The sequence below is a fragment of the Tachyglossus aculeatus genome, chromosome 16, assembly GCF_015852505.1.
Source record: "Tachyglossus aculeatus isolate mTacAcu1 chromosome 16, mTacAcu1.pri, whole genome shotgun sequence".
NCBI lineage: Eukaryota > Metazoa > Chordata > Mammalia > Monotremata > Tachyglossidae > Tachyglossus > Tachyglossus aculeatus.
Window position 1 is genome coordinate 154,718 of NC_052081.1, and position 24,327 is coordinate 179,044.

General features: G+C 52.3%; 1 protein-coding gene across 1 annotated transcript in view; it reads right to left on the bottom strand.

The window, feature by feature from the left end:
- Nucleotides 1–2,815: 2,815 nt before the first annotated feature.
- MAN1A2 (mannosidase alpha class 1A member 2) overlaps nt 2,816–24,327 on the bottom strand; it is a 63,681-nt gene continuing 42,169 nt past the window's right edge. Inside the window, exons 7-13 of the mRNA XM_038757690.1 lie at nt 21,561–21,684; nt 21,131–21,224; nt 13,221–13,336; nt 12,370–12,589; nt 9,617–9,789; nt 7,533–7,648; nt 2,816–6,167 (exon numbers count right to left, since the gene is read on the bottom strand). Of these exons, the coding sequence (XP_038613618.1) occupies nt 6,035–6,167; nt 7,533–7,648; nt 9,617–9,789; nt 12,370–12,589; nt 13,221–13,336; nt 21,131–21,224; nt 21,561–21,684 (976 nt within the window). The 3' untranslated portion in view covers nt 2,816–6,034. The remainder of the gene's footprint in view (nt 6,168–7,532; nt 7,649–9,616; nt 9,790–12,369; nt 12,590–13,220; nt 13,337–21,130; nt 21,225–21,560; nt 21,685–24,327) is intronic.

Sequence of the window (24,327 nt, forward strand, 5' to 3'; positions counted from 1 at the left end):
AGCCCGGAGACCCAAAGATCTGCAAGTTGTCAGGGAAAAGCAGGTGAGTCCACTCTCAGGTTCGCCCCCAGAGTCTAGGTCTTGCCTTGGCTTCCTCAGTCTCTGTGGATGATGATAATAATAAAAATAATAATGGTATTTGTTAAGCGCTTAGGACAATGCTCTGCATATAATAAGTGCTCAGTAAAACCATTAATTGACTGTCAAGCACTTACTCCGCACTAAGCACTGGGGTAGATATGAGTTATCAGGTCAGACTAAGTCACTGTCCCTCATCGGGCTAACAGTCTAAGGAGAAGGGAGAGCAGGTATTAAATCCCCATTTTACAGATGAGGAAACTGAGGCCCCGGGAAGTGAAACGACCGGCAAGTGAAGTGACCTTTCCAATGTCACACAGCAGGTAAGTGGCAGAACAGGGGTTAGAACCCAGGGCCTCTGAATCCCAGGCCTTGTTCATTCCCCTACTAGAATCCATTGCTTGCTCTCCCTCTGGCCAGGGACTTCTCCTCAGCTGCCCAGGTGCCAGCCCACAGGCTCCAAGGGAGGCCAGGGGAGGCCAGCTGCCCTGGTAACACCCACCCCGTGGGGCTGGAGGCCTGGTAGACCTCCTCAGAGCAGCTTCTTTGGATGGGGACAGGACCTCTATTGTGGGCAGGACTGCGAGTGGGCCTGATGGGCAGCATTGACCAGGTGTCTACAGTGGGAATGACCTCAAATCCCAGGCCTCAGCTGGGGCTAACATCTTCACTGTAGTCCCCCTGCACCATCTTCCCACCTCACATTCAATCACCTGCCCAGGCCCACCGCTTCCTCTCACTGCTCGCCCATCCTCAAACCCCACCTCCTCCAGGAAGTCTTCCCCCATTTATTCTACGGTCCCCTAGTCACGTCATTCTGACTGCCCCCCTGAGTGTTTTTACACATAATTCCCATCCTCAGGTCGTATCTACTCACATAATCAATGATTTCTTCAGGTTTTCCACCCTTAAGCATTTGATCTGCTCCCTGTTCTATTTTCCTGCACATCCCATTTTATTGTCTCCCATGTTAGATGGTAAGCATCTTGAGGAAAGGGAGCAGTTTACCCTCCCAAGCACTTAAGTGCTGCACCAGGCATACCGACTGCTGCCCGAATGTTGGACCTCCGATTGCAGAGGGCATGGCCACACCCAGCATCCCAGCCTCTTTTGTACCAACGACAGGGCAAGAAGTTGAACTATTTCTCATTGTGGCAGAGGCAATGGTCAAACCCTAGGGGCTAACGGAGGGAGTCTGTGCTAGCCCCGGGCTTGTGCTTTGCAAAGGGACTCAGATGCAGCCGGTTCAGCTGCTTCCTGAGCAGAGACGGTAAGTCCCTTCCCCGAAACAGGCCTAGTAAGCACTCGCGGGGGGGGTGGGGGGTGGGGGGCTAGGAGTCCAGCCGCACTCCTATCTCCTCACTCCCTGGCGATTCTCCCCTTCATTCAGGGTATGCCTCTGTCCTCTAGTGTTTGGAAAGTACAAGGCTCACATGACCATTCGGAACACTCCACTTAACTGCTAAACTTACTGATTTCTAGACTCCTATTTGCATTTCTGACACCTGTTCTGCGCTCCTGCACTTCTATTTGAATGGCATCTCCTGCCACTCTGCCCTGGGCTCTTAGGAATTTACAAGCTGAATGGCCCTAAAGCCAATAGCTGGTCTGTTCCGGCTCAGGTATCTGATCCTTGAGCTATGTGCCAATGGCTTGGTGCCAGGGCAGGGACCCTGCATGTGGCCAGCAGGAGCTGGGTGGGCAGGTGGGCCCGGTTGCCTGCTGCCCCTAATCAGGCAGGGGCAACAGGGACAATGAGCTCAGGGCACAGGAGGTGAGAGACATCACCTCTGCTTTAGGCCATTTGAGCCTTTCTCCACCCAGTGCCCTACCAACCCCCCTGTCCCACCCAGAAGATGAGGTTGGGTTCGTGACTGGCCTGGGTGGGCACTCCAAGCCCCAGAGAGCCCCATGCCAGAACAGGATGGCTGATCCAAAGCCACAGTCTGGGGGATGAACCCAGACAGACGGATCCCTTTGGTACCCGAGAAGAGTCATGGGCCTCAGAGGTGGGGAGCCGAGATGGGACCTAGAAGAAGATCACGTGTCCCTGGGCCGTGCAGGAACCGGTGGCCAGAAGGTTGAAATATGGGCAGTGGTCAAGACCCCCAAAACCCATGTTGTTAACTCTGTTGTATTAACTCTCCCCCAAGTGCTTAGTAAAGTGCTCTGCTGATAGTAAGCACTCAGTAAATACCCTTTTAACATATTGTGTGCTTACTGCTCACTTGCTTTCTCTCAAAGAACATTACAGTCTAAAGAGGGACAATTTGGACTGCAGCCTGGTACTCCCCCACCCTTTTATGTCCAACAGATCACCACTCTTCACACCTTCAAAGCCTTACTACAATTTCATCTCCTCCAAGAGGCCTTCTTCAATTAAGCCCTCATTTCCCCTACTCTTCCTCCTGTGTTGCTGACGCCCTTGGATCTGTACCCTTTGAAAGCACTTGATATTCATTCAATCATATTTACTAAGCACTTACTGTGTGCAGAGCACTTTACTAAGCGCTTTGCCCCACCCTCAGCCCCCCAGCATTGATGTACATATCCATAATTTACTCCCCTATAGACTGTAAGCTCCGTGTGGGCAAGGAATGGTTTGACTAACTCTTGTACTTCACTCTCCCAAATGCTTAGTATCATGCTCTACACACAGTAAGCACTCAATAAATACCACTCATTGAGTCGCTCAAGAGGAAGGGTTGGAAACAAATGTACTATGCAGCAGGGCTTGTGGGGGTTTTTTTCAAGTTTTTATTTGGAACCACAGTATTCCTACACCAAAAAAAAAATGCCGGAAAGAAAGAAATGGAAAAAGGCAGTACAGTATATCTGCTTGCAGAAGGTTCAAATCACCTGGCTACCTGGCTTGAGCCTAAACGCGGGGATGTTCCGCCAGTAGCCAATCCCACCCAAAACTGGCAAGAGATTCTGCCAAATGGAGCTCCTTCTTTGACTCTCCTCCATCAGGATGCCTGCCCTTGGTGTAATCTCCTCACTGGTGCCTGGCCAGAGGCTGGCTCCCTGTTGGGACACTGCCCCTCCTCTGCCTCCATTCTGTCTCTATCAACAAAGAATTGTAGGAATCAAAGTAACGGGGGATCCAACGGCTAAAAGCCTGCTCCAGTGTCGGAGGACCACGGGGTAGGGAAGCTGTTTCCAAAGGCAAATCCTGAGCACTTCCTTGGATCATCAACTTCCAAGTGGAAAGGGAATGGACAGCAAAAGAGATAATCCCCAGGCTCTGTTGTCTTGACAAAATCATTATTTGAATCAAAATTACTGAATACCCCCAATGTGGTTTTTTTTGATGATTTTCCAGTGCTTTAATGCCTGGGCTCCAAACCGTAGCAATCAGGGGGAGCCCTAATTCAGGGAGGACCATTGGCATGGAGCGAATGGTTGACAAGGGGTCCTAAAGCTGTTTCCTCTTTTCCCTCTGAAGTGCCACCCGCAGGCGGGCGGGGAGTGGAGATCGGTGTTTCCTAGGCAGTCTTTCACACTGCACAAACCTGGGAAGAGGCAGCATCACTCCAACAAATGCCCCCCGCTCACCTATGCCAAAGGACTGGGAGAAAACTGGGCAGCCCCGGGCCCATCATCCCGGAACTGCGCCACATGAGTCCTGTGCTTTACGAACCCCACCAGGGTAACTTCTGCAAAGTCTGCGAGTGGACCCGGGTCAGGGACTGGAGGAGGGGACCGGGAGCGGGGTGGGCATCCGGAAGAGAAGGATTGCTGATGGTTCAGAAAGCGTAATCAATTTGGCGAGCCCTCGCCCGGAGCCAAGAAAAGCCGAGGCTGTCGGGAACCCCAAAGCTGCTTGGCCCCACAGCTGGGAAGATGGGCAGAGAGGGATGGGCCAGGATTCTGGCTGGGCCAGAGAGTGCCAGGCCAGGACTCTGGCTGGAGTGGCGAGTGCCAAGCTGGGGGTCCTGGCTGGGGAGATGAGTACCCTGTGAGGGGCGGTGAGTGCTGGGCTGGGATTCTGGCTGGAGCAATGAGTGCCAGGCCGGGGGACCCGGCTCGGGGGATGAGTGCCACATCAGGGGCAGCGAGTGCCGGGCTGCAATTCTGGCCAGGGTAGTGAGTGCCCTGCCGGGATTCTGGCTGGGGCAACAAGCACCAGGTTCAGGGATGATGAGTGCCAGGGGTTCTGGCCAGGGCAGTGAGTGCTGGGCCGGGATTCTGGATGAGGTGATGAGTGCCATGTCAAGGATGAAGATTGCTGGGTCAGGATTCCAGCTGGAGTGGGGAAAGGTGAGCCGGGCCGGGCCAGGCTGGGGGTTCTGGCTGGGGCGATGAGGACCGGGTTGGGGCCTTCTGGCTGGGGTGTTGGCACCAGGACGCCAGCAGCCCTCAAAGTCCTCCCCAGGTTGGATGCCAGAGCAGGATCGAGCCCCTGTTGGCAGGCATGCCATTAGAGTCCTGGTATCCAACACCAGAAAGATTGTTCCCATTCCCTCTTGGAGGTGCAACCTGAAAAACACCTTTACCTAAAACCCATTTCCCCAAATTCATTAGAATTCTCCAAGATTAAAGAGAAAAACATTATCAAGATCAAGAGCCTCCCACAAAATCCCCAGGAGATGTGAGGGGAGGCAGTGGGGGAAAGGAGAGGGGAGGGAGATGAAGGAAGGAGATCTCAGGGAGGAGGGAGTGGGAAAAAGGACTTGTGACTGACTCCTGGAGGCAGTGTAACCTCTCAAGCCCGGCAACATCAGGTGAGAGTCGTCGGTCATTCCCCCACCCCTCTCTTTGGGGCACTGAGCGAAGCGAAGGGTGCGAAGTAGGGCATTGGCTTGGGACCCAGAGACTCAGAATTGTCCAAGTTTAAAAATAACGAAGAGGCCACTGTGTCACCCCACAATTCAGGCTCTCGGGACGGGCGGGGAGGGTTTGGGGAGAGGCCCTATGGATGCCAACTCAGGATCTCAGACAGACAGGGAAGGTCCCATTGGCAGCCCAGAGGGGGTCCAGTGCCCTGACTTGGGCACTGAACATTCCTTCAGAACTTGGCTTCTCAGCCTTAAGTTCTTTGCTCTGGGGAAGCCCTTCATCATCATCTGAGCTCGGAGAATTGGTTTAGAAAAAAATGATTGGAGGCGGTTGGGGTCTCTCGTTCTCTGCTGAGTTACAGAGGCAATCACAGCCATGAATGGCTGACTGACCAACAGAAAAAGCACCCAGGACAAGCAGAGGGATTCTGTACTGAACTTTCCTGTGAAGGTCAAGGAAGATAGGCTTTGCCTGCTGGGGCTTCCACCACTGGGGGTGTTGGCTGTGTGCGTGGTGGGGCTCAGAGTCTCGCAAATGGTCACGGCTCCCTTTCTGGCTGGCTTCGAGGGGGCCTTCCAGGAAGGAGGGGATGCCGTCAATACTGCAGTTCTGAAGATTCTCTGTGGAGGGAATATTCTCCCGCTGGCACTCAGCCCTGGAGAAAACCAGATTCTACCCAAGGGTTTACCGGAACAGGTGAGACTGGCAAAATGGCATCTGGCTCTGAGCCGGTGGCGGCGAACCCCCAGGCAGAAGTGAGGGAGACGGCGGTGCTGCCTGGGCCTGAAGGTGACGGCGGGGGCGGGGTGGGCCGTGGGGTCCTGGCCCGCACATCTCCGCAGCGTGGGGCTCCTCTTCCCCAACGCCCGGCCCGAGAGCCCAGGCTGAACCCGAAACAGCTGCCAGGTCCCCTGCGCTGGACTCGGAGCCCCCGTGGCCGTGCCCCATGGTTGTTCAGGGGCACGTTTTGGTCGGATATAAAATGGAATCGTTGCAAAGTTCATTTATCTACAGGTTGAAGAGCGCCGAGGGGAGCGGTCGTTTCGCTCCCTGCCGTCCCGACTCCAGGGGCCTGGGGTCTCAAACGTCTCCCTCTCCGGCCCAGCCACAGAAGGGTCCATGTAAACAAAACCCAGGGGAGCACAGCGCCCCCTCCGTCTGCCTGGAGCCGCTTTTACCGATAGGCCTGGTTCCCTGAAAGAGTGGTGTTGGCCAGGTGTAGCACCGGGAGCGGGTGGGCTTCCGTGTTGAACACCCAGTGGTCCAAAGGTAAAAGGTCGTCACTGGAAAAGAGCAGGTACAAATACCTGGAACGAAAAGAGGACATCGGGGACAAGTTGGTGAGGGCCCGGGCCGGGCCTTGGCCCTGCTGACCCCAATGCCCGGAAAGCCCCAGGCTATTTTGAGAAGTCGCTATGAAAACCAGGCCATCGGACAGACCAAGGCAACCAAACCCATTCTAGCCGAAGTCTCCACAGGAACATTTTTGCACCCCCAGACCTCGAAGGAGCCCAGCTGCTATACGACAAGTGAAAAAACACGATTTCCTGGACATCTGTCCTAACCACACAAGACAACTAGACGCCCCCGTTGTTTCAGTATGAAAACAAACATCCGGGGGCCTTGCGCGGCAGCGGGTACCAAGGGATAAAGTTTTGTTTCTCATGAGCAGACGCGGCAACTCAGGACATGATCCATGACCACGCTGGGCCGGGGGCTGGAAAGGGTTCCCTGTCCCCTTTGGGAACAATGGGGCTGGCAGGGGCCATTCCCTTGAGAGAGAAGAGAGGCAACGGCTTTCCCTGCCCCTTTCCTCATTTCGGAACTGTGGCTCCAACTCATCATGTTCCAGTAATAATCAGTATGATAATAATTGCGGTATTTGTCAGTGCTTACTATGTGCCATGCACCGTAATAAGTGCTGGGCAAAACTGGGATAATGGAATCCCCATTTTACAGATGAGGAAACTGAGGCATAGGGAAGTTAAGTGACTTGTCCAAGGTCACCCAGCAGGGAAGGTCCAGCAGGTGCAGCTGTGCCCAAGTTCTTTGTGGTTTCCCCTTGGCTCCCCCATCACCTCCCAGGAGAAATCTGGCCTCCTTCGATCTGTCACGACTGTGAGGGGGCGGGGGTTGAGGGAATGGGGGGGCTTTGGCCTGCATGGTGGTGGAGGGTGTGAAGGGGCTGCTGGGGCCATGTTTCTATTTAGAAAGAGACCGCTGGGTTTTTTTCCGACGGGCAGTGAGCCGGAACTGCACACCCTCCTCTCTCCAAGGTTCCTACCGATGGATCGGTTCCGTTTCTGGGGAACATCTGGGCCGCTAAGGGCGGAACCTGCCTGTGCGAGAGCCACGTGGCACAGCAGCCCGCTCTGGACAGTGAGACACAGGCAGACCACTGCTGGGGAATGGCCCAGCGGGCACCAGGGGGGCAGCGGCTGAGGGGAGGTCAGGGCCAATGCTGGGCAGTCATCCCCCTGGCCCTGGGGAATGTACCCCCTTGAGGGGACGCCTCGGCCTAAGGGGACCCTGCCTGGCGCAGGCAGGGACACAGCTGTCCCTAAGGCGGGGCACACTCTCTAAGTCCCTCATCGTTGCTGGCCAACAGGTCATCAGCGAGCATAGCAATCACGTATGCTCTACCATCAAACCTCTGGTACCAAGCTGCTTACTTCAGTGTTTCTGCCAGGAAGAAGCTCTGCTGGACGTCATCATACGCCGGGGTGGAAGAGTACACATCCTTGACCCCAGAAAACCCACTGCTCACTCGGCAGGACTTCTCAATAGCCTGGGAAACACAAAGGGAACCATTAGGGGAACAGGATGTCTCAGGGTCGCCAAAGATCCACAACTTGACCCTCAAGGGAGAAAGGAGTGAGGTGCCAGGGCACAGGAGTAGCATGGTATTCATGACAAACGTGGCCTTTTCCTGCCAGACTGCAAGCTCTGCTCTCTCACCTCTGAGCCTGGGAAAGGCTCTTATCCCCAACACCAGGGCCTAGAGAGGCGACATGACTTGTCCAATGTCACTCAGCAGCCCAGGCCCAAGGCCCAACAGAATTGCAAGAAGGTAAAGGAGGGATCTTCCGCACTTTTTGTGTCCAAGCAGTCGTTCATGGCTCTCCCCACCAAACCACTGCCTTCTGATACAAACCTCACTTTTTTCCGTGTTTCAGGTCAAATCTCAACACCTCCCCCCTGAACTGCTGGCAATTCCCCACGCATTCAATTTGAAGTTCTCCCAACTCTTAGAGCTTCTACTGACCTTTCTAGCTTGGGCAGGTGGGCTCCGAACAAGAACCAACAATTCTACTTTCCAAAGCCCTATGTGGGGATTCAGAAGGGAAAGGAGGAGGGAGGGCTTTGGGCCAGTGAACTTTCCTACATCCAAGGAAGGAAGCCCTAGGAGCAAGGAGTGTTCCACAGGTCCCAGCTGTTGCTCCTGGAACCCCAGGCCAGCTGCAGGGGAATTAGCTTCCCAGACGGCCAGGGCAGCTAGTGAAGCCTCTCCCACCAACCCAAACAGCCAGTAGACCAGAGCCGTTCTCCCAGGCTGGGGCACCTGCATGGTTCTGCACACCCATCCCTGTGCAGCCTCAGCCCAACCGATGGGGCTTCTGTCCTGGAGGACCCTTTGAGTTTGGAGATGTTTGTCTTTGGAGAAGCTGAGGTCACTTGCCCTGAGGGAGGGAGGGAGGGAGATGATTCTCAGGTGCAGACAGTCAGGAATACCTTCTCTACAAGCCATGTAAATTAGCTGAAATTTAGTCATGACAGATGCAGGCTTGAAAAGCTTTTGCATGAAAGCACTGAAACTCTTGAAACCCCAGGATCAAGGAGGATAAAAACAGCCACCTAGATATTTGCCTACCGAAACCCCAGCCGCAAAACAAGAGCTCTGCCCATGACCCCTTGAGGCACCTAAGGCCTCGGACCCAGGGGAGGGAGAAACCCAACCCGCAGCTGATCAAGCTGAGCAGTGGTGGCTCAGTAGGCCGCCACAACAGAAGAGGCCCCAGGTCTCGTGACACAGCCCCTCCAAAGAGGGGACATGGCTCCGGCTTCATCCCAGCCCAGAGTAGACGGGTTCTCTGGGTGTCTCTGACGGTCTGAACAGCTCCTCCCTCCAGAAGCCAGAAGTCAAGAGCACTTAAGCGAGGGCGGGCCACTGGATTCTGACGTCTCTCCATTTGATTCAGGCCAAATGCCGTGGGACAGCCCGCTGGCCGGACCCCACCCCCTGGTGCCCTTTAACCACGGGGAGGCCCCAGGCTCCTGAGGTCTGTGCCAGAGAAGCAACCTACACCAGACGGTGGCACGAGCAGGCCTCAGGAAATAGTTCCCAGAAGCTCTGTAAGTGCTCAAGATCCAAAGGGACTTGAATCCCACCTGAGCCAGTGATCCATCTCTGCCCAGAATGGATAGACCCCTGGCTAAGCGCTGCAATTCTCATGGAAAGTGGAAAGAAAAAATGTCTCCATTAGGCGGGGTGGTCCAATGGAAAGAGCACTGGGCTGGAACTCAGGAGACCCAGGTTTCAATCCCATTCGGACACTGGCCTGCTATGGGACTTCGGGCAACTTCCTTCCCCTCTCCCATCCAGGTCCTGGACAAATCCTGGCGGCCTTTCCTTCACAGCACATCTCCCGGATCGGCCCTCTCCTCTCCACCTAAACTGCTCCCGGTCGACAGAGGGTCAAGCTGGTGGCGCCGTCAGCTGGGGGCCAGAGGGGCAAGTACCGAATGGGGGGTTTACCTGAGCAGCTTCCCAGCCCCACTGCCTGTACTTGGGGTCGTGTGTAAACCTCCACATGTACCAGTAGGTTTCGATCACTTCTGGGCGCAGGATGTAATACTTCTCATTCTGCCGGACGGCCACAGCCTCCGCGCCGCCGTCGAATTTGAACGCTTCTGGACCCAGCTTTAACACTGCCAAGTTACAAACAGAGAAGACCCAAATGGGAAAACTGCCTTTTTTCTGGCCTTTGACGGGGAGGAAGGAGGCACTGCAGCAGGTGCAACTCATCCCACTTTAGACCAAAATGAAATGACACAGATCAGATGGCCCTAGGACCCAGGGATAAAAAGGAATTTGGAAGTCTATAAGCTTGTTGTGTCAGGGAATGTGTCCATTTATTGTTATATGGTACTCACCCAAGCGCTCAGTATAGTGCTTTGCACACAGTAAGAGGTCAATAAATAGGATTGAATGAATAAATGAATGAATGAATGAAAGTCACAGTGATTCCCCCTAGATTGTAAAATCCTTGAGGGTAGGGATCATATTTCCCCACTGTATTGTATCATTCTCACCCACGCCCAAGGTACACTGCAGTAAGCGCTCAATAAATACTGGACTGATGGACCGATTGCTCCTCTACTGGGGCTGGAGTTGGCCAAGGATCCCTGGGCTCCAGTTCATTCATTCATTCAATCGTATTTACTGAGTGCTTACTGTGTGCAGAGCACTGTACTAAGCGCTTGGAAAGTACAATTCGGCAACAGATAGAGACAGTCCCTACCCAACAACGGGCTCACAGTCTAGAAGGGGGAGACAGACAACAAAACAAAACAAGTAGACAGGTGTCAATACCATCAAAATAGATAAACAGAATTACAGATATATACACAACATTAATAAAATAGAGCAAAAAATATGTACAAATATACCCAAGTGCTGTGGGAAGGGGAAGGAGGTAGGGCAGTGGGAGGGAGTGGGGGTCATGGGGAGGGGAGGAGGAGCAAAGGAAAAGGGCGAGGGGGCTCAGTATGGGAAGGCCTCCTGGAGGAGGTGAGCTCTCAGTAGGGCTTTGAAGGGAGGAAGAGAGCTAGGATGTGCGGGTGTGAGGAGGGAGGGCATTCCAAGCCAGAGGTGGGACGTGAGCCAGGGATCAATGACAGGACAGGTGAGAACGAGGCACAATGAGGTTAGTGGCAGAGGAGAGGAGTGTGTGGGCTGGGCTGTAGAAGGAGAGAAGGGAGGTGAGGTAGGAGGGGGCAAAGTGATGGAGAGCTTTGAAGCCAATAGTGAGGAGTTTTTGCTTCATGTGAAGGTTGACAGGCAACCACTGGAGATTTTTGAGGAGAGGAGTGACGTGCCCAGAGCGTTTCTGTAGAAAGATAATCCGGGCAGCAGACTTAAGTATAGACTGAAGCGGGGAGAGACAGGAGGATGGGAGATCAGAAAGGAGGCTGAAGCAGTAATCCAGTCGGGATAGGATGAGAGATTGTACCAACAAGGTAGAGGTTTGGATGGAGAGGAAAGGGCAGATCTTGGCGATGTTGTGAAGGTGAGACCGGCAGGTTTTGGTGACGGATTGGATGTGCGGGGCGAATGAGAGACACCAAGGTTATGGGCTCGTGAGATGGGAAGGATGTAGTGCCATCCACAGTGATGGGAAAGTCAGGGAGAGGACAGGGTTTGGGAGGGAAGATAAGGAACTCGGTCTTGGACATGTTGAGTTTTAGGTGGCGGGCGGACATCCAGATGAAGACGTTTTGAAGGCAGGAGATACGAGAAGCAGCATGGCATAGTGGAGAGAGCACGGGCCTGGGAGTCAGAAGGTCATGGGTTCTAATCCCGGCTCCACCACTTGTCTGCTGTGTGACCTTGGGCAAATCACTTCACTTCTCTGGGCCTCAGTGACTTCATCTGTAAAATGGGGATTGAGACTGTGAGCCCCATGTGGGACAAGGGACTGTGTCCAATCTGATTTGCTCGTATCCACCCCAGCGCGTAGTACAGTGTCTGGCACATAGTAAGTACTTAACAAATGCCATAATTATTATTGTTATTATTACGATTCTGGAGGGAGAGAGAACAGGAGAGATGTAGATTTGGGTGTCATCTGTGTAGAGATAATAGTTGAAGCCGTGGGAGCAAATGAGTTCACCAAGGGAGTGAGAATAGATGGAGAACAGAAGGGGACCAAGAACTGACCCTTGAGGAACCCCTACAGTTAGGGGATGGGACAGGGAGGAGGAGCCGGTGAAGGAGACTGAGAATGAACAACCAGAGAGATAAGAAGAGAACCAGGAGAAGCCGGAGTCCGTGAAGCCAAGGTTGGATAACCGGTTGGGGACCCTGAGGCCTCCTCACCTCTGCCGCCAGGTAACCCGTCTCTAAAATATCCACCCTAACCCCGCCTTCCTCCTCCTCTTCTCAAGCCAGATCTCCTGTCAGGGGATCCCATGCCACCTCCAGCATGTGTGAAGGGAAGCACCGTCATTGGTGGGAGTGGGAGCGGCAGCAGCCCTGCTCACCTTCCCAGGGGAAACACGGGGCTTTGGGGAAATGATGAACTTCCCTCCCTGGTTACGCTGCCTTCTCACTCCATCTCCTGCTATCACAGGAAGGCTAAGAGGGTTCAGGACCTTCAGCGATTGCAGAGACCAGGGAAGGCTCCACTAACCGGCAGCTCCGCTGAAGGCCACCTCGCAAGTCCCCGAGAGCCTAATGCGGACAGATGCGTCCTTGAAGTAAATTATGAGGTGAGTAAAACGCATTACCTGTCCTGTCATATGACTCGTGACACGTGTGTGCAATCTCGGCTCCCAGCTGCAAGTAATGTCCAGCTTTATCTTCCCTGGAACCATCTGCTCCCAGGGCAAACATTCCTCCTGCAAAGCACGTCAGGTGACCCATTTTCCTTTCCAAGTGGCCATTCTTCCATTCTCCAATGAAGGTGAGGCCGCCATTCGACTTCCTTATAAGGTGTCTCTCTATTGCCTGGGAAAGCAAGTAGAGGTGGTAAAATCTGAAATCAGTTCATGTTCGAAGCAATTCCACGCTTCTCCTTGTGGGCAGGGAATGTTTCTACCGACTCCGTTATATTGTATTCTCCCAAGCATTTAGTACAGTGCTCTGCACACAGTAAGGGCTCAATAAATACCACTGATAATTAGGAACACAGATCTGATCTGATTCCTATGGATCCTCTTAAGGGTTGTTCTTGATTCTGGTTCTTCGTCCTGAAGCAGCAATGGCTTTTTCCCCATGGTTCTCACATTCTTTCTCACTCTTCCCCTAACTCCCCCTACCCCTACAACCTGAGGGGTCCAGGACCACTCCTACCCTGTTCACTCAACACCCCAACATCTGGGGCGTCAGAACAGCTCTGGCAGCTTGGACAGGGCAGAAGAGCCTGCAGTGTGTGGGTAGGCAAGGTATGAACGGGTGCCTGCCAAGTGACCCTGGATGAGTGGCGGAACTTATCCGTGCCTCAATTTTCTCATCTGTAGAATGGGGATGAAATGTCATATCTCCCTTTCTCTTAGGAACTGTGTCTGATCTACTCCAGTGCTCAGCACACTGTTGGGCCCCACAGTAAGCATGTAACAAACACCGAAATTATCACTACCTCAATAGCGTCGTCATACATCTTCCTTGCTTCAGTGTCTGTTTTATCTGACATCAGCCAAGCTTTCAGTAGGTATTCATAAAAGCTGTCTCCCAGCCCCCCTACTGACGTGTGATCTGAAATGAAAGAAAAAAAGCAGAAGGGGAGAGATGAAAGAGGAGATAGATACTCTCATTTTTGTGCCATTTGGCATTTCTCAAGTACTCATCCAAAACTTTCTAAAAACACTACTGCTCCCCAAGCACTCCAACATTTCACCAGGGCATGCAATCACCACTTTTCTTTCTCTCCTCTGCTTTTGTTCAAAAGTCCTTTTCCTGAGTCATGGAAGGAAATCATCACCCTCACTATAATGGATTTAAATTAAGCACTAGTTGTGGCTTCCATTCCACCCACCTTAAAACAATAACCTCTCAAAGGTGGAGACGGTATCGAGTAGGGTCTCTGGCCTCAGATCGGGAGGGAGGCAGGAATGTAATCCCAGGGCTGAAGCAGGAATCTGGGGACCAGAAGGTGCCTTTCATCTTGGGAACCAGGCTTTTCCCTGCCTAGTTCGTGACTGCAGCAATAAGGGAATCAGGGGACCACTTTGGACAGGACACCCCCAAAACAGGCACTTATATGAACATTTTAAAACTCGAGCAAAGGGCCAAAGTGGGCACCACATGATCGACGGTGGATGATGGACTTGGCAAGCCACGAGGAGTGACCCTAAAGCATGACAGGTGCTTGGGAACATGCCAGGGAAGAATAAGCCTAGATCTCAAAATGTCAGAGTGTAATACAGAGAGAGATTTTTGGTCTCTGTTGTCTGGGATGTCACACAAGATGGAAACCCGCAGAAAGGGTGTGAAATAAATAGCGAACAATTGGATACATCTCGGAGGGATTCCCCACCGGGAGTCTAGAGCAGTGGTCGGGGAGATGAGGTTGAGGGAGATCCCCACCCCTAATCCATGCCACCTCCACCCCACCCCCGGATCAGCATTCTGCTCATGAGACACATTCCCCAACAAGCAAGCCAGCACAGGGAGCCTCGGCAGGCAAGGAGGTGGGAAGGGAAGCAAGCCTTGAGCATGTGGCATTGGCCACATGTTGCTCAGGGCAACTTCTCAGAGAACTTCCAGGCCCCGTGTGCTGCATGTGCCCCAGGAATGGCATGGGAAGCAGGGCGGAGCCTGGTCAGGAGCTGTACCAGCTGGTCCTCCCTGGGGCTCCCGGCTCCCAACTGTGCTGTGGTCAGGAGATGCTGGCTTGGAGAGCTGGCAGCAGGGCCCTGGGGGTTGGGACTTCCTTCCCTGAGCAGATGAGTGCGCACCACCACAACTGATGCCCACACGCTGCCGAGGAGGCAGAGACTTCCTCCTTTTGTGTCATGAGGCCTCCCGGGGATGAGATGGGATGGGATGGGAAGAAGGGGCAGGGAGAACAGGAGGAGACGGAGAAGGAGAGCAGAGGTGCAGGGGGCAGAGGAGGGGCGTTAAGGTGGGGATGGGGAGTGGGGTGGGGGGAACAGTGATGGAAAGGGCCTGGGTGGGGATTCAGAAGGGAAGGGGAGGAACTAGGTTTCCTGTAGCAGCATTGGGCTACCAACACATAGGGCAAGGCTTTGGAGTGAGACCACTGGCCAATCAAGGCAGGGAGTGCCACTCCTGGGGTGGGCTGGGGTGGAGGTGGGGTTTTCATTGGCCACACCAGTCAGGGAAATGGCCAATACTGATCGAACATCGGGAAAGCCGCATTGGTATTTTAATAGTAACAAAAATAACAGTGGTATTTGTTAGGCATTTGCTATGTGCCAAACATTGTACTACGCATTGAGGTAGATACAAGATAACCAAAATGGAGACAGTCTATGTCCCTCAGTGGGCTCATGGCCTAAGAAGGAGGGAGAACAGATGAAGAAACTGAGGCATAGTGAAGTTAAGTGACTTGTCTATGGTCACACAGCAGACAAGTGGCAGAGCTGGGATTAGAACTCGGTCTCTTTGAATCCCCTATAGACTCTAAACTCATTGTGGGCAGGGAACAAGTTTGCCAACCCTGTTGTACTGTACTCTCCCAAGCATAGTACAGAGCTCTGCATGTAGTAAGCACTCAATAAGCACCACTGATGGACTGATTGATTGATCCCAGGCTGGGCTCTTTCCACTAGACCATGCTGCTTCCCTTGGGTCTAACGGGCAGATCCACCAAGGATCTTGACCTTTGCTGGCTGAGCCTGGGCTCACACCCAAGTAAATCTGGGAGCTCTGCCAGAAATCGAGGACAAGAAGGCCAGAGAAGCCAAGGAAACTGAAAGGAAGTCATCAAGGCATCCTGGCCACAATTATTTACCTTCTCTACACGTTGCTGCTGCTCATGCCCGGGAAAAGGAAGCCCTGAGACCAAGGCCACCTCATCACTGCAGCCCCCAGAGCCTCTCGTGACAGGCAGGATGCAGGCACACCCTAAAAATCAATAGACTTCTGGGATGGGATTGATTGTTCTGCAGCTAGAAAGCACAGCAATATATAGTAATGAATTAGTTCCCCAGCTAGACTGTAAGTTCCTCGGCGGAGGGATTGTGTTTGCTACCACTGTGGTTCTCTCCCCTGGCTCTCTCCACCAACTCACCAACCACCTATATCCACCTTCTCGCTCCACTCGCCCTCCTCCCAACTCGCTGCCCTGGTCCCTCCCATACCAACCTCCTCATTTCGGGGGGCAAAGAGATTTTCCGTTCTTCAAAAGTAGGGTACTCTGCATTCTCTTAAGGATTAACCATTATTCTCATTCAAAATCCATTTGGACATTGGTTAAACCATCTCTCGGATGTCCCCCAATCCATGGGACACCAGTATTCATTAAATGCCTACTGTGTGCAAAAGCACTGCCTTGAAGGCTGGGAAAGACGACATGGTGACAATTATACCCGCAATCTAAAGAATAAAGGGAACTGGTGACAGACTCATGAGGAAAGATGAGATGGTAAAACATAAAAGGCAAGGGCGAGAATACACATACAAAAGTGTGTGTGTGTGCGTGCGCGCGTGTGTGTGTCTGTGACAATTTTCTGTCCAGAGTTGTAGCCTCAAATCTGAGTCAATGCCAACTACTTCAGAAATGCTTCCCTGCTGGCATGCAGACAAAGTGGATTAAACCAGAGATTCCATCAAATTGGGGTTATAAGACAAAGATAAAAGAGGGCTCACTTAAAAATAGAGCCACAGAGAAAGGCTGACTTGATAATCAATCATCGCTTTTCTGTCTCAGAGCCCTTGGGAATCCACACAGAGCTCAGATGCTCACTTGCTCCATCTCCCCCTCCCTCGCACCTCCACTTCCCACTGGGAGGCTAATGAGACCAAGAAAGAAACCCAGGTTATCAGATGCTGCTCCATTAGCAGTGAAAATAGAAGACAGGCTAGGTTTCAAAGGTAGAATTAGTGTCCATTTCTCCAAACCCGGCGATTAACTGAATTAGCTTAGCAGGTTGCTCGTCTGTTGTCTGTTTGCCCAAAATGATCAGACGTAGAAAAAGATGGAAGAGTGGCTATTCCGTGAAAAGGAAAAGAGCCCCAGATTTCTGGAAAAGAATTTAGACAAATTTCACTGAGAATCATCATAAATTCTCATTTTCAATTGTCAGACAACGTTTTCTCCTTTGTTCTATTTTGTTCTTTGTTCAATGATGTAGGACAGAGATGCTTTCACAGACAAAAAGACACTCTGAGATAAAGCTGTCTGAGCACTTGGGTTTCAAGAATTCTTTTCAAAAGGGGAAGAGAGAAATTTCTTTTAGGGCTCTATTCTTATCTGGAGTTATCGTCTCAGCCAAATTAGATGATATCCTTCCATATCACCATTCACCGAACGCACGAAGCATCCACCCACATTGCTGGCAAATAAGAATGCCAGAACTGACTTGCTGGGTGCATTAGACGGGACATGAAGTCCCTATCCCTGACCCTCGGCTGGCCTTGCAATCTAAGAGGGAGGGAGAGCGAGGGACTCTTTCCCCATCTATGAAGGAGGACACGGGCCCAGAGAGGTGCAGTGACGTATCCAAGGTCACCCAGCAGGCCAAGAGCAGGGCTGAGCGTAGGACCTGGGTTCCCGGACTCTATCCACATGGCATCCGGCCAGTGCTTCTGGAGGGACACCCCCAAAACCTCTGCTCCTGGGATGAGGAGATGGAGCATGGATCCAAAGTGTGAGGTGGCACTCCGGAGTAGGGGAAGAATAGGGCATGGCTTGGTTCACCAGGGCAAACAGATCCTGGGGAGATGACAGCCATTCCCCGTTCTCTGCCCCAGGCCCTGGGTGTTTGGGGGGGGGGGGTCGCACCCAAGGCCACCGCCCAAAGGTGGGGTTGGCAGGACAGGGAAGCACCTGCCAGACTTTTTCAAAATACCAAACTCAGAGGTAAAAAGGTTAATGAAGTCCCTTGAATCTACAGTCATCTTTCTCAGGCTCTCTTCTGGTCAGGGCCTTTCTTGAAGGTAATTATCCGTGATGGGTCTCCGAGATTGCTATGTGCATGTCACAGATATAGTCATTGTCCTGATTATAACACCGCTAGTAAAAACTGAACTGTTAAATTTCCGTTCCACACACCATTTGTTTTGTTTTGCAAAATATTTATAGTCCTGGCAGACATATATGTCTAAGAGATAAAGCATGCGGACAGAAGTGAAAAAAAGTTCAAATTAGATACGATGAGTTCTTCTAGCATGTCCACCCCTGCTAAAGCCCCACTGGAGCGGCCCCCCTGACATGGCCTAGCCAGAACATCAGAACACTGCCTGAGCTGGCTGGGCCACGCTCCCGATCTCCAGAGATGTTGGCCACACCTCTCCAATCCTCCAGGTTCCTAGGGACACCAACCACAAACCCCCATCTTCCAAGTCCTCAGTCACATTCATTCATTCAATCGTATTTATTGAGCGCTTACTGTGTGCAGAGCACTGTACTAAGCGCTTGGGAAGTACAAGTTGGCAACAGATAGAGACGGTCCCTACCCAACAGTGGGCTCACGGTCACATGTCCCTATCCTCCAGGTCCTCAGGGTCGTGGCCACACTTGCCCATCTTCCAGGTCCCCGGGGCCACCAGCCTGTAAATCTTCAACAACTTTCTAAGACGACAACAAAGATGACCCAAAAGGCCTCACCTAAATGCCCAGGAGGGGCCTTTTTAGGATTTTTACCTCCAAATTGGACATGTGTTACTTATTCATCCTTGCTTCTTTTGGTGCACATAATGTATGTATGTAATGTCTAAAGGCTTTTGACGTTTCAAGTGTCCAGAGACTTTGCTATCATAATGCAGCACAATGTCCAACTACCCATAGCAATGGAAGAATTATGGTCAGTCACAGGATTGATTGATAGATCTTCCTGCAGAGCTCGGAAAATTAACTTTTCAGAGAAAATCTCAAATGCCCTTCAACCACTGAGTATCTAAGAGGCCTCAGAGTCCAAGTCTGTCAACATTTAGACATTTGGACATTTTCCGCAGCTGCAATTCTTCCCGTCAGAAGGCTGACTGGATTGTGGAGGCAGCCCCACTGCTGAATGAACAGCAGAAGTGGGGGCTCTCCAGGTTATCCCTCTGGGTGCCTTGCAGACAGGCCCAGGGCCACAAGCCCCCAAGGGTGGGTCTCGGAGCACAGTTTCCTGCTGTCTCCCAAGAGTGCAGAAAAGCCCCAGCACCCAGCAGGTGTTTCAGTAAATATTACTGCTGAACTGCTGACTGACAGGGAGCAAGTCAACAGGCAAAGGGAGATTGGACCGGAGAGGTCAGGGGTGGCCAAATGGTCTACCCTTTGCCAAATAGCCCCATCTCCTCATCCTGGACCTCCCCTTGCTGGACAGAGGATGAGAGCTTCCAGAGAGGAGGCAAACAAATAAATCCATAGGCAGATGCAGGGCCAACTAGGGTAATGGTCTCCAGCTCCCTGTCCTCCATGTGGGCTGGCGATAGAGTAGGGGGTCCGTGCCAAACAGTGGTGCTGGGACTGCCAGTTACTCAGGTGTGCCCAGCACTTGCCAGTTTCTCCCCGCCCGGCATGCAACAGAAACTGCCCATGGACAAGTGGGGGGAAGAAGGGGAAGACTGCAGACTCAAGGGCAAAACTTCCACTCATGAAATGGTCCCTTTTAGCACCACAGGAATGAGGGAGGGCTCTGGATGGTTGCCAGGACCCTTGGCCCCAAGGGTGGCTCCCAGATTCCCCTTTCCTCCTCAAGTCTCGGCATGGTGCCTTCTGGCACCGAGGAAAGAGTAGCAGGGGTGCCATGGGAAATTCAATCACTAGGTTTCTGGGCAACTAGGAGCATGACAATGAGGTGGCCAGAGGTGGTGGGGAGCAGCTGGGACTGGGGTTATCAAAGACATAGGGACGGCTTAGAATGGAGGTCTGTGGCCTACTTTTCGGTTGCTGGGAACAGCGGTCAAGTCCAGGCGTCCCAGGTGGCATTCCTGGAACTGCTAACATGGAAGGTGGCAAATGAGATGACTGGTAAAAGAGCAGAATCAAAATATGGAATGCTTCAGAGTCAAGGTCTGCAGCTGGATGGGTGGCTGGCGGGGGGTCTTGGCATGGCTGGTATCTCTGAGACTCAGCGGGACATGGGGATGCCAGGCAAAAAACTCTACAGGAGTCAACAAGCTGGCTGGGCCGGCGGAAGCCTAGCACCGGAGAAGTGGCGAGGCCTAGTGCAAGGAGTGCAGGACTGGGAGTCAAGATTCCTGGGTTCTAATCCCAGCTCTGCCACTTTTCTGCTGCGGGACCACAGGGCAAGACTCTTTCATTCATTCCATTCAATCGCATTTATTGAGCGCTTACTGTGTGCACAGCAATGTACTAAGTGCTTGAGAGAGTACAATACAACAGTAGACACACTCCCTGCCCACAACAAACTTACAGTCTACAGGGTACTTCTAAACTTCAGTTTCCTCATCTGTAAAAAGGGGATTAAATACTTGCTATCCTTCTCCCTTAGGCAGCAAGCCCCGGGTGGGACAGAGACTGAGTCTGATCTGATTTTCTTGTATCTACCCCAGCAGACCTGAAGTAACGACTGCTCAAGGCGACGACTTTCTGGCCCTTCACTAGCCCCACACTCCCAAGATGCAAACGGAACGAGAACTTCATGGGGAGAGGCGATTGTCCTTCTGCAGCCTCTCAGACCAAGGAGGGTCCTGCACCCACAGCCAGAGATTGGAGTGCCCCTGAGATGATGATGATGGTGTCTGTTAAGTGCTATGTGCCAAGCACTGTTCTAAGCACTGAAGTACATACAAGGTAATCACGTTGTCCCACGTGGGCCTCACAGTCTTAATCCAAATTTTACAGATGAGGGAACTGAGGCACAAAGAAGTTAAATGACTTGCCGATGGTCACACAGCAAACAAGTGGCAGGGTCGGGATTAGAACCCATGACCTCTGACCACAAGCCCATGCTCTTTCCACCAAGCCATGCTGCTTCTCTGAGATGGAGCCTGGACCTAGACTGGACTCATTTCCTGGTCCCCTGGGCATGCATCAGAAAGGGAGGTGAGCACGTCCCCAGCCCCCGACACTCTGCAAAGCATAAAAGATTGTTCATGCGCTGAGTCCGAGTGACGTCCTGCCTACAGCTCAGCTGGTCACCATCAGCCACAAACCAGCCACAATCGCCCAGGCTAAGCCTCGCTGCTTGCCCCCCTGGGGAACAGCCCCCTCATCGCTCTCCCCGCATCTCCCGGCCCCATCGCAGTCCAACTTCGGGAGAACAAAACCCAATTTGCAAAGCTCCACTGCCGTTCCAAAGAAAGTCACCCACAGAATCCTAGCCGAATACAATGAGCAAGTCCCCAGACCCGGAGGACAGAGAAGGGATGCCCGCAGCTCACAAGGGCCCCAACCCCACTACCAATACTTACGCTGGCCCCAGCGCCCCGTTCTTGGGTTCAGGTAGTTGGGATATAGTCCATTGGGTCTGTCCATTTTCTGGAGCAGTTTCCGTATGTGCAAGACCTGAATAGAGTCAAATTGGGAGAACGTCAAACTGATGACAACAAAGGTCTCAGATTCTTGGTGTTTTTCCTTGCCAAACTCAGCCATTTTCGGCAGCTCGCTGGGAGTCTCTCTGGGAGGCCCTCCTCTCTGGTGGTTCCCTGTGCAGGCCCAAGCTGCAGCCTCCAAGAATCAGCTGACCGTATGCTACTTCTGCAGCTCCCAAAAAGAGAGGGCCCCGCATGTTTCCCCGACACCACCGGATGTGACCCGTGAGCTCCCTCAGACAAGACTGAGTTTTCAGGTCCCTCCCTCCTCAGCCCTGTGGGGAGTCTGGTCTCAGAGAGCAAGACTCACCTTGTTGTAGTACACAGGGTCGCCTGTCAAGTAGGTGAGGTGGACAAATTCCATATGGAGGGTGCCAAACTCGGCCAGGATGCTGCTCCCCGCAGATGCCCAGCCCCAGTTTCGACCTACTCCGCTGAGGGGGAAACGGAGCCCAGGAGAGAGTTGGGGAGGTGGGGGAAGGGAGAAAAAAAAGACCAAACAGGTGATGGTGAGAGCGGGCTCATTTCCCATGCCCAATCCCTGGGTGATTGGATGTGTCTACACTACCTGGGCACTAGACACTGACAGTCCTTAGGAAACTGCACTGATGCATGGAGAACAGAGAGATTCCCAGCTGTCTGGCCTCCTATGAATCGATTTCAGTTTTCTACAAAATGAGCTTCAGCTTTACGAGGCTCTGCAGAACGTTATCGAATACAATTAACCTCAAATCACGTCGTTCATCTTGCCTGGAACCAGGGGTTGCCGTGATGCCATTGGGATGCTGGCAGTGCCAAAAGACCCTCTCCAATGGCACTGTCTTGGGCTCCCACCACCGCCGCAACATGTGACAATGCCAAATCCAGTCTGGGGTGAACAAAAGGAGAGAGCAGTGCAACCTGACGCTGGGCAGGTCAGCATATACTGTTCAGAGAGCAGAGCCTGCAGAAAGTATCCAACTTGGCAAACCTGGCGGCAGAATTGCTGCCCAGAGGGCAGCTTCTGGGGCAGCTGGGGATTTTTTCAAGGGTGGAAAAACCTATAATGAGGGGTGGGGGCCTGGTGATCAGATATGATTATTTGTTCAATTCGGGAGAAAACTGGATTTCCATTTCAGAATCAGGTTTCTTTTAGCTTTTACTGCTGCAGCTCACAGACGGCTTCCACTGAGCAGATACCTCTCTGGGAACATTGCTCCTTTCTCACATTTGCAAATGATGCAAATGTCTTGAATGGCCAAACGGGCTTGGCGGAAGACCCAGTGCCCCACAGGCCAGCGGAGCAACGTGAAGGCAACCTGTCAATATATCGGATTGGGGTCCAGCAACAATCTGTCCCAGAGCTTGGCCCGGTCTGGTTGGAAGGTGAGGGAGGGGCCCTATTCTGGAGTGGGGAGGATGGCGCTCGTTCCCACAAGCCCAAACTGCCCCTGGGAACGGATTCCTAAAGATACACCAGGCCCTTTATGGGGTGTGTTGGGATGGGGTCTGGGGAGGTGGCAGGGAGTCTCCCAGAGGAAAAAATATTACTTATGATGCTTAAAAATAAACAAACTTTCCAGACTTTAAAATGCAAGTGGATTCCAACAATGTCAAAGGAGGAGCAACAGTGTGAGAGAAGCACCGTGGCCCACAGAAAGGAGCACAGGCCTGGAAGCCAGAAGGACCTGGGTTCTAATCCCTGCCCAGCCACTTGCCTGCTGTGTGACCTTAAGCAAGTAACTTGACTTCTCTGGACCTCAGTTCCCTCATCTGTAAAATGGGGATTAATACTGTGAGCTAAGAGACATGGACTGTGTCCAACCTGATTAGCTTGCTTCTTACTCTATCACTTAGTTCAGTGCCTGGCACATAGTAAGCACATAACAAATTCCATTAAAAAAAATTAAAAAAACCCCACTCCTTCTAGCTACCCTGAATCAGTTTACATTTGTTTGGATGGTGAAAAAGTTGGGAAAGAATATTTGGGATTTGGGGGCTGGGGGGGTAGCAGGGGTGGCTGTTAAAACCCTAGTTTCTGCATCCAGCCTCCCAACTGTGGGACAGGAACTATGTCTGATCTCATAGCCTTGTCCATAACCCAGTCCTTGGCATGGAGCGAGTGCTCAATAAATGCCATCATCATGACCATGAACCTGAGCTCTTTCCCAGTCAGGCTGCTCCTTTCCCCATGGCCAACATTCCCCTGGTGCCCAGCAGGCTTTCAGAAAGGACCATAGAGCTGGTTTCTATACAAACACAACTGTTTTGCTTGAGAAACTCATGGCCTGGTGGATAGAGCATGGGCCTGGCAGTCAGAAAGACTTGGGTTCTAGTCCCGGCTCCGCCACTGGTCTGCTGTGTGACCTTGGGCAAGTCACTTCACTTTTCTCAGTTACCTCATCTGTAAAATGGGGATTATGACTGTGACTATGTCCAACCTGATTACCTTGTTTCTACCCCAGCGCTTACAACAGTGCCAGCCCGTAGCAAGCACTTAACAAATACCATAAAAAAAAAAAGGTTGCTTGGGATTTGGTCCCATTTTGAGAGCCTCATGTGCCCTCCCCACTGCCCTCCCCTCCCTGGTCATGCCATCACATCAGCCTCAACAACACTCATGTACTTACCAGCACACTGGTTGGTGACCTATTTATTCTCAAGGGTCTACTCTTAATATCCATTCACCCCTGTCAGTTGATGACTGCTGACTCCCTCATTAGGTTTTAAGTTTCTAGAAGGTAGAGACTAGCTCATTTTTTTCTTATGTATGCTCCCCAAGTGCACACTACAGGGCTGCACACCAAGGAGACTCTCAAGAAATACTGTTGATGGTGACGGTGCACTTTGTTTGTTCATTAAGTGCACCAAAGACGGAATCTCCATATTCTCCTTTTGTTGTCTGCTCTAGGGGCTAATCACCCTTCCATGAAACCGAAGAGTTTTGCAGTACAATGTTATCTGGCGTCCTAAATCCTCTCTGCCACTGGACTCTTTCCTCTCCCACCCATCCCTCTCACAGCCACCAGAGCCTTCTTCCTCTTCCAACATCATCTTAATCACAGCCCTCCCTACCTCAGAAGCCTCTGATGGAATCC